Source organism: Passer montanus, unplaced genomic scaffold (genome assembly GCF_014805655.1).
Source record: "Passer montanus isolate IOZ18808 unplaced genomic scaffold, ASM1480565v1 scaffold15, whole genome shotgun sequence".
Taxonomy (NCBI): Eukaryota; Metazoa; Chordata; class Aves; order Passeriformes; family Passeridae; genus Passer; species Passer montanus.
Window position 1 is genome coordinate 5,501,973 of NW_024362051.1, and position 16,244 is coordinate 5,518,216.

The 16,244-nt window shown below is 39.7% G+C and overlaps 1 protein-coding gene across 1 annotated transcript in view; it reads right to left on the bottom strand.

Moving 5' to 3' along the window:
• Positions 1-374: 374 nt before the first annotated feature.
• PPP2CA (protein phosphatase 2 catalytic subunit alpha) overlaps positions 375-16,244 on the bottom strand; it is a 16,295-nt gene continuing 425 nt past the window's right edge. Inside the window, exons 2-7 of the mRNA XM_039701572.1 lie at positions 5,326-5,535; positions 4,659-4,832; positions 4,395-4,484; positions 3,854-4,015; positions 2,990-3,108; positions 375-2,236 (exon numbers count right to left, since the gene is read on the bottom strand). Coding sequence (XP_039557506.1) covers positions 2,164-2,236; positions 2,990-3,108; positions 3,854-4,015; positions 4,395-4,484; positions 4,659-4,832; positions 5,326-5,535 — 828 coding nt within the window. The 3' untranslated portion in view covers positions 375-2,163. The remainder of the gene's footprint in view (positions 2,237-2,989; positions 3,109-3,853; positions 4,016-4,394; positions 4,485-4,658; positions 4,833-5,325; positions 5,536-16,244) is intronic.

Here is a 16,244-nt window from a genome sequence, read left to right on the forward strand (position 1 = left end):
TCTCTTGCATCTTCCAAACATGAGTTCAGCTGGTTAGTGCTCCACCACAGCAATGTATTTTTTCTTCACAATGTGGCTTTCACACTGGAATCTTCACACAGACCATCACAACATAATTATAGAGGAAAGCACAAAAACTGGAGTGACTCCAACATTGTCCATGGACTTTACTAACCACTTGGATTTATGTACAGAAACTGAAGCAAGGAAAGGACTGCTCCCTGCCAGAGCAGATGAGTCACACCAATTAAAGCAACAAGGAAAGCAGAAAATAGGGCAAAGTCATTCCTCTTGAAGGAATGGTGTCAATGAAAGCACAAAGTCTCATCTACACAAACACAGAGAAAGACAAGCGACAGGAATGGAACATGAACTACTCTCAGCAAAGGATTTTTTTAATAGTGATCAAAGCAAAAGCTCCCAATATACTAAAAAAAGCCACTTCAGATGCATTTATTTTTAGCATGCACTTCTTCCTGTAAGAGATCAAACTACAGCACTGAGGTCTCCAGAAGCCACTTGGGACCCAACCTACAGGACAAGACTCAAATTTTGCTGAAGGAAAATCAATGACTTGAGCCTTTCTGAAAGGGGATGAAGTAATGCTTGATGAAATGCAGCATCTTCTTTGCAAGTTAAAGAATTAAGTGGTCCTCCCACAGTTTAGAAAAGCATGTCTTGGACTAGAGCTCCAGGTGAGTTGGACACTTGCAAAATTTCTGTGTGTTTCCTTAGAAACAAGCAGTGTAAAAAAACAAACCTCCATGTTATCACAGAATCAACATTGTGCCCAAGAAACTTAATGTCTCAAACAATATGAATATTATGAGACCTTCTACTAAGTCAACAGCCAGGTACATCATTTAGATGTACCCAAGAAGTTTCACACACAAGCCTTAAGAAGGCATAACATTTGAATTTTGGCTTTGAACCAAATCATCAAATTGGGGTTCAAATTTTGAAGAAGTTAGTAGAAAGGAAATACTTAAACAGAAGTTAACATAAACCACATACCACTGTTTTTCAGAATGGAAGCCTGGGCAAATACACGTAGCACTAAACTTCAAGTTGTTTCTTTTAATATTTACAAAACTGGTTTTATTCTTAGTTTTTCAGAAAAATTATTTTAAGTATTAGCACCTACATTGTAAATGACTCAAACTTAGATTTACACTTGAAATAAAGCCACACGCAGTCAGTTAAGTGAATTTATATTCTTCCATTTCTGAGTATTTCAGTAGAGCACCAAGAGGGAAAGAGCAACATGTGAGTAACCAGCAAGCTGTTCTCAGCTGTGAGACACAGGCCCAGGCACCTTCCTGGAACAGGATTCAGAAGGTCAGAGTTTTCCAGCACACTCCAAATCACCTCAGTTTTAGTTATTTATAAGGTGGAGATTTCTATGCAAGTTTATAAAACCCATCCAGCTACATGTTAGTTTATTAAACCACAGTTGACCTGAGATGCAATTAGAATTTTGACATTTTTCCATACTTAGTTCACAAGTTTATTATGAAAAACACTGCAGCTCTGTCCTGCAGTAACATTGTTTTACAGAAAAAAACAGTTCTGTTCAAAGTAATTCACTATCCTTGGACAATTACAAGGGACAATATGGTAGGGCAGAGTGGAAAAGGGAACTGAGTGCAGACAAAAAAAAAAAATCAATACAATTAAATTAAACAGTATTCCCTGAAAATAAAACAAACAAACAGTTTCAGAACAAATATGAGGCCTTGGTACTTATTTTAAAAATGTTCTTTAAGCTTCAATGATTGTTTGCTGCTACCCTTATCTACAGTCATGCTGAATAAAGCTATAGCTAAATGGAAAGTTAAATGTATTCACGAGGTGTTAATGTCTACATCTTATTATTTGCAGTCTCTCAGAGAAAGCAAAAGTAACTACAAATAGCGCTATGCCAGAAACTGGTTTCTTGACCAACAATGTTGCTTCAGCATGCAATGAACTGGTTCATTCTAAAGTGGTCACAGTTGTTGATGACAAGAGGCTTTGTATAGAATATGGCACGTCTTTTGGTCCATGTGAAAACAAAGTTTGAATGTTAAATATTTTCTGACACTTTGGAGTTACTGTTGCTCTTCCCATTCTCTTTAGGTCAACATATGGTTCATGGCAATACTGTACAGGTCTAAAATCTCTTTACAGGAAGTAGTCTGGGGTGCGGCGAGTAACATGCGGTTCACCTCTACGCGGCGCCGGGTCAAACTGCAAACTGAAGAGCACAGACACCAATGAAATCACCCGAGCCCAGCTCACATCCAGGCACATCCTAACCATGAGTTACAGGAGCAGTGGATTAACACAAGTGAGTCTCTGCAAGTTTTATCAACCAAGTTAAGTTTGCTAGAACAAGTGTTCTAGCTCTTCCACTCTGTTAGTATTTACTTTTAACCATCACATTTTAAATTCCTCTTACCATGAAGCTCTGGAGAGACATTAATTTTAGCTTTAAGATTCAAAGTGGTTGAACATTTGTATCTATCAGAAAGTGAAAAGTCTCAACTTATTATCAAAGAGGGCAGTATGCACAGTGCTTTTGCTTTATTTACTAGTAAAGCTGCTGCTGCAGTAGTTAATTAGAAATCTCATTTAAAAACCTGACACCCAACACCTGAAGAATTCAAAGGTTCCAAAAGTCTCCTGTCCAAGACCGACAAGAAGGCATTACCTCAGATGTCACAGACTACTCCTGCTCTCAAATCACATCCCTACACAGTAAGGCATTAAAGTCCAGATAGTTATACAAAACAAAATTGAGGAGTCTCACTTTAATCTGACAGAGAAGATCTCAACAGCAACTGTTCCAGAGGCTTGACTCCAGGACTTTAAATGTGACTAACCCAACAATTCCACTCTCCACCTCCCAAAAGCTTAGAGAGGGGTGAAAAAAAGCCCATACTTTAACATAATTAAATGAGATCTTCAAATCACAGGCAACATAATTCTCATTTTTAAATATACTTACAAGGAATATTTTAGAGTGTCATCAAGTTCCATAATTGCAGCCTGGTTGCCACAACGGTAGCAATAGTTTGGAGCACTGAAAATTGTTACTACATTCCGATCATGGCACCAGTTGTACCCCTGGAGAGGAAGGAAAAAATAATTCAGCCAGCCAAGTTAATGTACCCTATGTAACCACCTGACTAGAAACCAACCTTTTCACGTGCACAGCCTTAAGTAGCATTTGTAGGGTTACTTTAAATAAGCTTAAAGCTGTATATTTTTTCTCTTCTGGAGAGAAAAAGGGTAAAAAGGAATTTTGGCCTTCATAGGTTACTTCCTACTAGCAAATATGAGCTAGATATTTAAAAAAACCAAACAAACAAACAAAATCACCTAGCAATATTTCTCCATTGCATTACCATTAAATAGTTAAACTGGCAATTCTGAAGTACACAATCCACCCCAAACCTTCAACTGTGATCACCAAAACCAGACATACATTTAAAAATCTTAACTGCTAGGAACTACTAGAGACCAAGAACATAAGCACACATCCAAGCTATAAATAAAAATTACACCTTTTTTCCAAGAGACACATGTTTAAACCTTTTTATCTACACAGAAATGCAATATCTCATCTAGTACCAAAGCCTAGTTTGAGATATTACTGTAAATTTTCAGGAAAACAAGGCCAAAAAAAGGTTACTCTACTGTCACATTCCTTTAGTAGCATGTGAATACTGCCAAGGTCAAGTTTCTGGAATACTCTTAGCTGGATCATCACCTGTCACACAGTGGCATATGCACATATGACATTCAGAGCATGGAATAAATGGACCAAGGACACAATCCAAAGCTTGAACACACAGGATGTCCTGCTCACCTCCATTACCAACTGATGAGCTCTTGAAACCAACGTAAGGCCATTAGCATGGTTAAAGGTTTCTGAAATATCCTGTCCAAATGTGTAACCTGCACCTCGAGGAGAAATCCCCCAGCCACCGCGATCATCTGGATCTGACCATAGCAAGTCACACATTGGACCCTGCAAGAGATGTAGATGATGTTTCAGAGGTGAAGTGCAAAGAACCAAAAGCAAACAAAACTCAATCCAAGTACAGGAAGACAACAGGCCCTTTATTATCTCTAAGTTGATTTGAATTTCATGTTCAGCCTGCAAGCTTAACCCCCAATACATGAAATGCACTTGCACCACCCCTGCAGAACTCTTTGAGACTTAATATATTTCTTTCTTTAAGCAAGGACATGCCCCTCATTTTTCCTTTAAAAAATCCAGAACAGGAAGACAACAGGCCCTTTATTATTGCTAAGTTGATTTGAATTTCATGTTCAGCCTGCAAGCTTAACCCCCAATACATGCTGAATCATCAATCTCAGTGGCTTAGAAAGTTATTTTTCAGTACCTCATGGGGAACTTCCTGCAAGCGATCAAGTGCTCTGATGTGATCCAGTGTATCTATAGATGGAGAGAGGCCACCATGTAGACAAAAAATCTGCAAGAGTTAAGAAACATGAAGTTTATTTGCATTAATCAGTGCAGTTAGAACAGTTTAGAACAAATTACGAGAAAATCTGTAAGAGATTCCTTTAAAGACAACTGACAGAATGCAATGTTAAGAACTCCCTTTACAATCAAAAACATTCAACTTTGTCAAATGTCAACATACCTGGCCATCCACCAAGGCAGTTAGAGGCAGGTAATCAAAAAGGTCTGTAAAGTACTTCCAAACATTTGCATTTCCGTATTTCCTTAAACATTCATCATAGAAACCATAAACTTGTGTGATTTGCCTGCTTTCATGGTTCCCTCGAAGAATTGTGATACGTTCACGGTAACGGACCTAAACAGAAGAGTTGATTTTAGCACATCAAGGAGCAACTCTTCCCAGAACTCCTCAATCCCTGCCACACATCAATAAAGCAACCAAAACCAAACCATTCTGAAGATTATAGTAATATCCTTTAAGGGGAAAAAAGGACTCATTTACTCTGATCTTCAAGTGCCAATTACTTTTGAGATTCATTACAAGTTGTATTTATTATTACTAGGGGACTTCACTACACCTATGCATTAAGCTGATCTCTCCAAGCAAATTCTTAAAGATTGCTACTCAGGCAAGAAAAAATGAACACTCATTTTAGATAAAGCTCAGACTTGCACCTGAACATTTTTGTAATTTTTTTTTAAGAAGTGACTTAGAAAACTAAGAAAGCCAAGAAGTCAGTTTCAGTAGCTCTAATACCAATGCAGTGAAAAACATAATAGATATTAAGTGTAGTCAGGACAGTAATGATGTATTTTATACAAGACTGTAAAGCTGAGAAGAAAGTTACCTTAAGAGCTACAAGCAATGTGACTGTTTCGACTGAATAATATCCTCTGTCAACATAGTCCCCCATAAACAAATAGTTTGTGTCTGGTGATTTGCCTCCAATTCTGAAAAGTTCCATGAGGTCGTGAAATTGTCCATGGACATCTCCACAGACTGTGACTGGACATCGCACCTCCTGTACGTTGGATTCTTTTGTCAAAATTTCTTTAGCCTGTAAAGCAAAAAAGCACATGAATTGGGAGTTTGTCTATGGAGAGCTTTTTATTCAAAGCACGTGCTACCACTTCCAACTCTGCTACCTGCTCTCTTCAGGAGCTCTTGTCCCTTCCTTCCCTGAAGCATTTGAGGGAGAAATTTACTTAAATGCCATTAAAACAGCATTTCACTTTATGAAATCTTGTATTACTAATTAGTATTTGCATGGCTGCTTTTCCTCCTTGAGGACAGTATCTGAAGCAAAACTTCAGACTTTCTACAAAAATGGTTCTGTGAAGCATAGAACAATGAACATCACTACTGGAATTTTAAAAGTTTAAGTATTTTGAAAAATTGAATCTAAAAATCCTGCCAACATCTTACTTCCAAAAGCCTAAATTCAGCCAAAATACTACCAATACCTTGGCACTCACCTGTACAAACATCTAGAACCCACCTGCAAAGGCAGGGGGTCCTGCATGAAGCAGAATGAGAACAAACATCCACAGGTACCAGCAATTACAGAGCAGGCCATTGCTCTCAAGTTTTATGATTAAACACAGACCAATAACATCAAGTTGTGTCTTCATAAACCAAAGCTGGCTAAGATGTTTGTCATCACCATTTTTTCCCAAAAAAACCTGTGTATATAAAAGTTGTATACAAATGTAATCTGTATGAAGAAGCATAGGCTAAATATAGCACCAGAAAGGTAATTCTGAAATAATGCAAGACAGTGGTTACAGTTTGTTCTCAGAACAGTCACCAGACACATGCCACAATGATTTGCTAAATCAAGAAGCCATTAGAAATATAAATAGTAACAAGTTTACTAGTTACCATCTACTAAGATTTCCCTGTTTTTCAAGAGTCAATGCTTCCATTCAAAAAGAATCCTTTTTTACCTCATTAACTCAATTACAAGAAAATATATAAAAATTATATTCTATTCTATGACCCAAGTTGTCTACAATGAAGTGGCTGACACTCCCACCCAAAAGTGGTGTCACTGTCCCACACATCATCCTGGCTGACCACCATGGTCACCACTTCAAACAGAAGCAACACCCAAGTTTAATGATGGAAATTCATTAAATTCAACGTTTCACTGCAAAGAAATGCAGAAATCCAGCATGGCTAAGCACCCTGCACAGCACAAAGCTTCAGAGTCACTCTGCAGACGTATTTACATCAGAAGTCAGTCTCATATGACAGTTTCCACTTGCACTGTGCCCAGTACTAAAGATAGGTCATTCCTGGCTTGTGGTCGATGCTTAAAGTGCAGATGTATTTTAAGATAGCCTGACTCGAGTTAATTTTTAAGCAGTGACACTCACCGGATGTTTTGAAGGTGTTCTAACAGCTTTAGCCTCTTCTAATACTCTCTTACATTCAGAAGCATTAGCCAGCTTAATTCTCCTTTAGCAAGACAACATCACAAATGCTTACAGCACTTAAATATAAAAAAACTACTCTTTAATGAGAATGTTTCTACCACTGGATTTCCTTAACACACTTGAAGCACTGCACAAAGAATGCAGCATTCATTTTTCATCAAAGGTATGTAGCGTTTGTGCTGAGAATGGCAGAGTTCTCAGCAACTGAGTTGTTGCTTCCTCAGTTTCTGAAATATTAAATCACTGATATGCTCATGACCAAACACACAGAGAAGTCAGACAGCTACTCTGATGGAAAAAGACTGTTCCAGGTCAATTTGCAAAACAGCAACCTCTGTTTAAATCCTGCAGTGGGGGAATGCTGGTACAGGGATTCCAACATTTCCATGTTTTAAAACCAGTTTCATGCAACAGTGTGCTATGAACTGTTTAGCTCATTTACAGCCTTATGTCCCACGGTATTAGAAGTGGCACATACCCAAGTGCTTAAACACTCAGCTCTACAAAAGAGCTTCTGCAAAGCTGAAGGTAGAAAAAATAACATCCTGAAAGTAAGCCACCAACAAGCAGTCTACTATATCCCAACTTTCCTAATAAATGAATTCCTATAAAAAGGTAAAAGAAAAAACTAAGGAGTTTTAATATACCACAACACAATACAAACAAGTTGGTGAGACAGCAGTACATTTAATAGCACAATTTCACAATGGCAAGTGATCACTGGTACTACTCCTGCAGTATCTGTGCCCCTGACCTTGTACTGCATCACACACAGCAACTCCACCTGATTCCACTCCCTCTTTTTATTGATTCTTGAAGGTGCTGCTCACTGGCCACATCACACAACTGCCTCCTTCTACCCATCCTCCTCTCCAACAAATGGACTTCCCACCACCAGCTCTCCTACACTTCCTAAGGGAGAGGAAGCACTCTTCAGCACCCTTCAGCAGAAGGCAGAACACTCCTTGATCCAACCATCTGACAAAGGAAAACTAGGAAAGACAAACACACATCACCCTCTGAACTTCAAACACCCCAGGACCCATTGCCACAAAGGATAACAGTGCAACAATGCAGTATTTTGACACCAACATTTTGAAACGTCCAGGCTTCACTGCCTATCACCAGGACAAACAACGATAAAATCCATGAACAGATTTTCTCAAGCACCAATTAATTATTTTGTATCTCTGTCTTTTTTCAGTTCTCAACAATTCCTACTATTAAAACAGCCCTGAACATCTCTACACCTTCAACACTTAATCTTTTTTACATAGTAGAATACCACCACAAGTCAAATGTCTGTGGTGCAGGATACTTAAGCAAAAACTTGTTATCGACAACCTACCATATTACAGTTGTAAAACCCTGCCTCTGAAACAGTTGAATTATTTTTTCAGCACTACATTCTCAGATTTCAAAATAAAATGCAAACACATACAGAACAAGACTGCAAAGAACATGCTACTTCTAGCTGATAAATGCTAACTTTACAGGCAATTACCAATGAAGTCAAAGAAAAAAAAGACACAGCTACACAAGAAGTTACACAAGAAGAGTGTAAGAAGAACCAAGTGCAATGCTGTCATAAACACTACTGCTGAGGTGGAAAGTCACATATTTTACTCAGAACAATCTCAAAGTTCAAACAATAAGCAGTAAGTATCAAATACATTTCAGCTTAGTCATAGTGACTGGAATTCATTCTGACTTGACAGTGGCTTACTCAGTCATTTCTCTGCAAAGAGAAAACTTGTACAATTCCAAAATGTAACAAGAATAAAACTAATACTGATTTATACACACAAGAAAACAACCAATTTTCACTTTACTATAAGAAGAGTAGCACTGCATAAAAACTCAACCTAGTACGTAAGAATTAAACCATTGCTGGTCTGCTGCACATCATCTCAAGGCCCAGCTAAACAGCACCAAGCTGCACTTTGGTGGCTTTTCACAAAGCACATCTCAGCAAGATGATGATCCTAAAGATAAGCTTCATTGTTTTAAGACAGTACAAGATCGAAGTGTACGGACAGCCATGGATAAGAATTTTGAAAAGATGACCATTAAAGACACTACCATATGATTTTCAGATCCTCAGTTTATTTAATGAGATGCATGGGTTGTATGCAGATGTATCTCTTATTTCCCCTGCTCCCTCCCTATATTTTTATCCTATATGGCACAAATTAAGGCTCAGAGTCGAGTGCCATAAAAGCCATAATCCATAAATTTTACTTCCTCAACTCATTCTGTGCTGAGGATATGCCAGTTTCCCTCACGAGCAGTGTACATCATTAATCTTGTCTCACAGAAATAATTTCCAGTTCTACAAAATCCTCTAAATTAATCTGTACCCAAATTCCTGTGTTTCCAGAATATACCAGATATTTCTTAATTACTCCAACCCCTTCTCAGGTCCCTATATTCTAGCATGAGTTCTGACAAGTCAGCCCAGTTATCTACCATGAAAAACTCTGGGGCACATAAAATAACAAGACCCAAACCAAACAGTAAACATCACTGTTATTTGTGTAGAATTGTAGATCAATGCTTGAAGCAGCACTATGAACCAGTCATCAAAAGATTACCACTACTAACCCAGTAAAGAAAATACAACCATTACTTTGATTAGACTGCACAGCCCCAAAGTCATGGCTGCAGATGGTAACGTGTCATTCTTGGCAGACCAGAATTCACACCTGCAGCCCACCACGCTGTCTAGTAAAGTGTGGAATGAGAAGCATCCACTGTAACCAAGAAATAGTTATTTGCAGTTACCATAAAGATATTTTGATGAGATTGAAGACTTCAACCACACCCATATTTCCTGTCACCAAGGTGCACAGGATGTGACTAAAGGCACAATGATCAGATAATTGAACAGCTGAAACCAGTATTCATCCCAAACATCATGACCTGGAAAAGGTTCCAGTTCCAAGCAAAGTCATCCATTACAGTCAGCAATTCTTCTGCAGTCAATGCTTTTCAATTTAAAGATTTCCCCACTCCTCACAAGGAGAGGAAAGAGAGCAGGTTCTGACAAAAGATGGGCTTATTTTTTAAAGCAAAAGGTGTTTTAATTCACTGACATTTTAAACAAAACTAGATAAATGAAGTCTCCAATAACACCTTTCTGTGAAGGAGGCATGGCAGTCAGATTACACGACACAAATGGGAAACTGATTTATGCTGAACTTCACAATACACTAAGGAGTTCAGTGTGAATATGTAAGTAGGAACAAAATTAAAACACAAAGCTCCCTACTGACATTTAATTATTTAGTATTCCAAAGCAAAACCAGGAATTCCATCCACAAAGAAATACTGAGCAGAAAAATACCCTTTTGTCAGGACAGATGTTGATGCATCTGCTTTCTCTCTGGATTTGTGACTAGCACCTACACCTTCATTTTTAATATCTTCTGCTCAGTGAGAAGAGAGACCAGTTTAAATAGAAGATATCAGCAACTGAAAGAGCAACCCCAATGCCAGGACTGCAGTAAGATTAAAATAAGATGACTTTCCTTTGTTGCCTGGAAATTCTAGAAAGCCTACAAGAAAGCATGCAAGCAGCAAACTTCTGACAAATAACTCTCCCTTCCTTTGTATTACAAAAGGACTGACACCCTAAGAAACCTTGATAGTCCCCTCAACATTTCCATCTGAAAAGTTCAGTACCCTTACACACACAGAGTAACTGTTAAATGTGCTTGCCCTCAGAGGCAAATCTGGAAGAAGGGGAAAGGCTGTTAATCAATCAGTACTTGACAAGAACAGTGAGGATAGGAAGAGGGTCTTCTGAAAGAACTCCACATCATTATTTTCATTCATACCAAAGATCTTAGTATCTTTAAACTGAAGAAATATTATCTAGGAAACACTTCTTTAAAAAAAACATAAGTCAAATATCTCAGGAACCCTCATGCCTTCCTTGCCTCGTGGGAGCTCCAAGGAACACGGCAATGACAGCAATGCAAGAAGCTGACCACTTACAGGGGTGTTTTTCAGTCCTCCTGGTAGAACAAGCTGTATTCATTTTGAATCATTCACATTTTTAAAAAAAGAAATATGCTAAACCTATTCCCAAACTAGTTGTGCCTGACAGCAACAAGTCCAGCTTCATGCAATGAACTCAGAAAGTTCTCAACCCTTTTGTTCCAGTAACTGCAACACAGCCTGGCACAGTCATGCTACAGGTCAGAACACCAGCTGAAGGATGGCATATCAAACCTCAAGAACGAGTTTAGAACCAACCAGAAACACCTGTACTGGAAGGCATGCTTAAAATATTCAGCAGAAATAATGGAGACCTACTGAGTAACTGAGCTCTAGTATTCATTCTTTAGTTAGGAATAAACTTTTTCCAGCTTAATATATACGACCTGAAAGAAAATAACAACAGCATTACTGAATACAGTGTAGTGTTTAAGGGTCCCTAAGCAAGAATGAAAATTCAATCCCTGCTCCTGTGATTCCCCTCACACAGATCTGCTGTATGAGGCCAGACACAGCCAGACAGGTTTGGGTTTGTGCTGGGCAAGGCAACCCAGGTGAGTAGCTGGGAATGGCTCAGAAGTGATCACAGCACAGTCATCACACCTGAGGAGACAACAGCCTCGGCACAGGCAGCTTTGGAGGAGGACATCAGTCCTGCAGCCTCGTCCATGTCTTCAGCCTCAACCTGGCAGAACTCAAGTAGGAACCTGCTCTGACTTAGGAGTGCTTCCTGCTGTTAGCTTAAACCATGCCCAGAACAACACAAGTATCTTCCACTCCTACTTGATCACAACTAATATTGCAACTAAAAAGCAAAAGATCAAAGCCAAACATCTCACTGCTAGTGCAACTCCATTTTTACAGAATTTACTAGAATTGGAAAAAAAAAACAAACCCAGAAAGCTGCTGATGGTACAAGCACTGGCACATTCAAGACTAAATTTTTATATGCACATCAAGATGTTGTATGTGAATCCAGACAAGGTGAGAAGGCTGGCAAGGCTGACTCTTCAAATGCCTTCTGTGGAAAAAGACAATTTCCATTTTTCATTATCAACCATAACAGAAAACAAACAAAAAAACAAACCACCACAAAAAAAACACCCACAACAAATCAGAACACTGGGCATCAAACGATTTTTAAGTGTTCAAGAATAATCTAAAACACAGTCATTTAAATGTTACAAAAGGCTTTGTACACTACACTTGTAACTCTTCAGAGACAGAAGGTATAATTACATGGCTCCATCAATGACTTGATCCTAGGTATGTTCAGCAAAGCAGCAAAGGAGCCCTAACCCACCCTCTGGTCTCCCAGAGCCCCCTGAACAGTTGCTGAGGGCCCCTCCTGCCATTGGCAGCAGTGTTCCCTTGCTGCAGGATCCAGAAGCCAGAGCAGTGGCAGGGCAGAACTGCAACGCTGCACATTCCTCTTCTGCCAGGGGCAGAGGAGCACAGAACCTGCCCAATGCACAGCCCACCACACAGGGCACACCATACTCTCACTACCTGGGAATTGTGTTGGGGCAGGTTTCTTGGCTGATTTACAGCAAGTTCAGACAGGAACATTGATTTTCACAATCATCTTAGTCTGAAGAATAGTTAGTTATACATGATGGATATGGGAATACAAAAGCCAGCTAATGGAAAAGCCCTTGTAAATGCAGCTGGAAACAGTTAAAAACAGTTTAAAACATCCACTACTGGCCATAATAATCAGCTAAGAAAGGGAACTCCTGAACAGAACAGAATGGAGGAAGCAGAAGGGGACATGTGCCTCTGTCTGAAAAAGAGGTTGGACAGACAGCTCAGCTTCAAACACAGGAGTGAGATCCACAGAACATGTTAGTATTTGATGTATTACAGGAACTGAACTTTGATTGCACAGGCATTTTTTGACCCAAAAGAAAGCTTCATCAGAAACGTCCTCTCAGAATTAAGTCACTCAACATAAGCTAAATGAGTTTGCATAACTCACACAGCTGCAGCGGGTAAGCTTTGGCTACAGAACATCTAACTTGGAAGATCAGATGTTAAAATGAAAATTCTACAACAAGAAAAGAAATTAGAAAAAAACACCATGAACAAGGTACATACCAGAAAACAGTATGGCCCAGAAACACATTTACACTACAAAAATTAGCAATGGTGACAAACCAAAAAGCAAATGTGACCAACATCATTGTTACAGATCCAAACTGCAGGAGTCAAATCCTGAATCAAGATTTCTTGAATGTCTTTACCAGTATCAGCCCTTCACTTAGTGCTGCTAGCCAAAATACTTTAAACTATCTATTCACAGGTATTTCACTAGCAATTCAAGAACCCTGAAACACTTTACATAGCATATATGACCAAATAGTCTTCCCTCTCTCCAAAAACCGCAGGTGCCACACTCAAACTCACTAAATCACAGAGTAGTGTTTTTGAGGGAGTGGCTCTGACACCTCTGCCTGCACCTGCACTAGATACTTTCTGCAATAACCAAAGCAAACTCTACCCAAAAATTCACCTCATTCCTTTGTGCAATTTCAGACTGTCATCCCACCTTCCTGAGCAATGTGCCACACCCCCAGTTCCTGTGACAAAGGGATCTATACACAGAGGAGACAAGACCATTTCCCTCCACCATCACAATGTATGGGAAAGAAACTAAACCAGCATCCTTTCATTCAAAATGGCCAGTGGAAAAACTCTCACCTGGCAATAAAGGACTTCCTTTCACCTCTGCCAATAAACAATTCAGCACTAACAGGACAAACACTGCTGACATAACAGTAACTGGACTGGGTATATTTTGACCACTTCTTTAGAACTTGCACTTCTCAAATGCTGAAGCAAAGCACAAGTGGTCACTCAACTGATGTAGTATTAAACACACAGCAAGTACTAAGCCTAGAATAATTTAACTGCCACTCACAGGTTGATTATTTCAAACAATTTGTGAAAGTCTAATGTATTATTCATGGTTACAAATTACTTCTAGACTTCGAAGATGTTTCTGCCCAGTTCCCACCATCACCCAGGTAACCAGGCTCAGAGAAAGACACACCAGGAAAGTAACTGGGATGCACAAGTGGCCACAATTATCATGTTTGAAAAAAGCTGTTAAGTTCTTCAGGTATCAATACTGAAACACAAGAGAGCCCTCAGGCTTATTCTTATTAGACAGGCACACACATGAAGCTCCAGCAGATCAAGAAATACTCGTCAGGGAGATCATCCAATCAAACGGTGTTATCAGGAAAAGCCCTTAATTTTTTATTAATTGTTTATTTTAATTTGCCCTAGCTGCAATTCAATGTGGTGAGGAACAACAGTTTATACCTAGTAGAGTCTTTATCTGTCCTTTGGAACAATAGCTGCATTTGACACTGTCCTTAAGCTATTCATGGAAAAACAGCCTTTTGATGTGATTACATCCACAAAACTACTTAAACAGTCCAAACAAAGAACAACCCAGTGAGGTTTCTAAAAGTCACTGCTGGGAACACACAAACACATTAAAGCAAGAGCTGTCCCTCAGCACAAAGGTGCAGAACTGAGCTCTCACCCCACTTCCAGGAACATGGAGGAGACAAGAGGGAAAACCCAGAGCTCAAGGGCCTACTTCCAACTCCTTCCATCAGCAACCATGAAGAAACTTAACTACTCTTAACAGAAAGTCCAAGTAAATCCACCTGCAATTATCAGCAACAAATCAACTTTCCCTAACATCAGCAGCCCTGTGGCTGAACTCTGGCACACAGAGAGAAATGTCACCCTTCCCAGAGCTCCCCCAGAGCCAACCCAGCCCACATGAAGGCTGCTGCTAAATAATACTGGGACTGGCAGATTTCTCTTCCACATTCTCATGGTGTCTCATCTCAACACACAGCAGTCAGACATAGTTTTCTTTTATTTTCTCCTTTACCATTATCTTGGTGATGAGCATTACACATTTATCCATAAATACAGCTCATTTCTATTCTTCACTGGGAAAAAATGAAATGTCATCTTGTGCAACACTGATGACTGGGACTGTACCTTCTGTGAGGAATTTCTAGTGGCATGCCTGCTTCTCACTGAACCAAAACCCCAAGCACACTGAGAGCTTTTTGTACATTACACATCCCTCATGGTCCTGCAAGTTACCACAGAGCCCCACAAAATGGGGCCATATGCACCCACTGCTGTGGGAGCCAGGACTCAGTGCCCATCAGCTCACAAACGATGGCAAGTGAAATGCTTGCCTCTCACACAAAGCAACACAAGGAAGAGCTGGATGGCTGTCACTGGAGAGGACATGGAAACAGCCAGGCGGTGACATTGCCACTTGCTTGCAACAGCCTTTAAAATACACAGCCTGGATCAAACGGAAACAGTGTTGAGCTGCTGGAATACAAGTGAACTAAAATCTGTAAGGAAGCAAGAGCCAGTCTGGCCAAAATCACAGCAAGTTCTTTATTAAGTTCACAGTCAGTCCTCTCGAAAAAAAATTGCTTCCAAAACAATCTGATGTAGTATTTGAAAGCATGATTCCAATTTTAAAATACTCTAGGTATTTTCTGTGGCAATAGGCTTCTTTAGAAGCCAGTACATCAATAACTTCATGTATTCCTTAAGATCAGTTCCCAAAAAAATTCACAAATATTCCATCTTTCAGTCCAGAAATACATAAAACCATCAGTAATTAAAAAAAAAATCCAACCAAAAAACCATCACCACCATCAACCCTCAGCTATGAAGTTACATCCAGAATTAGAATTCAACTGGAAAATGCCTCTGGATGCTATTAGAACAAAATTTTCCTGAAATTCCAAAACACAACCTGTCCTAGGTTGGCTTTACAACCTAAGCTATGAATGTCTCAATCAACACACTGCCCTGTAACATCCACGTCTCAAACCATCACCATAAAAATAAGGAGTTATACAGGATCTCGAAGGTTTATTCTGTGAATTTCGTGAAACCCAGAACCTTACTGAGGGAAACCAAAACCCCAAAGCTAATTTATCCTTCAATTAGTTAAAAACGCGTCTGCACTTATTCATATAATGAAAAATACAAGAAATAAATCAAAGCAGAAGCTCTTTGCCGCGTGTAATTTCCAAGCGCCTATCATAAGCTTTTCATTTCATTATAATAACTCAGGCTTTGGGGGTTTGATTTACCATTTTAGCCGGGGGGGGTCTCTCGGGGGTCTCTCCCGAGGATCCATCGCGGCCGCGGCGCCATTTTAGGAGGCGCTGAGCGGGCGGGAGGCGGAGCCGAGGCTCCAGCACAGCCGAGGGGCCGCGGCTCGCCCGGCCCCGGCTCCCGGCCCGCTCCCCGCCGGGCCGCGCCA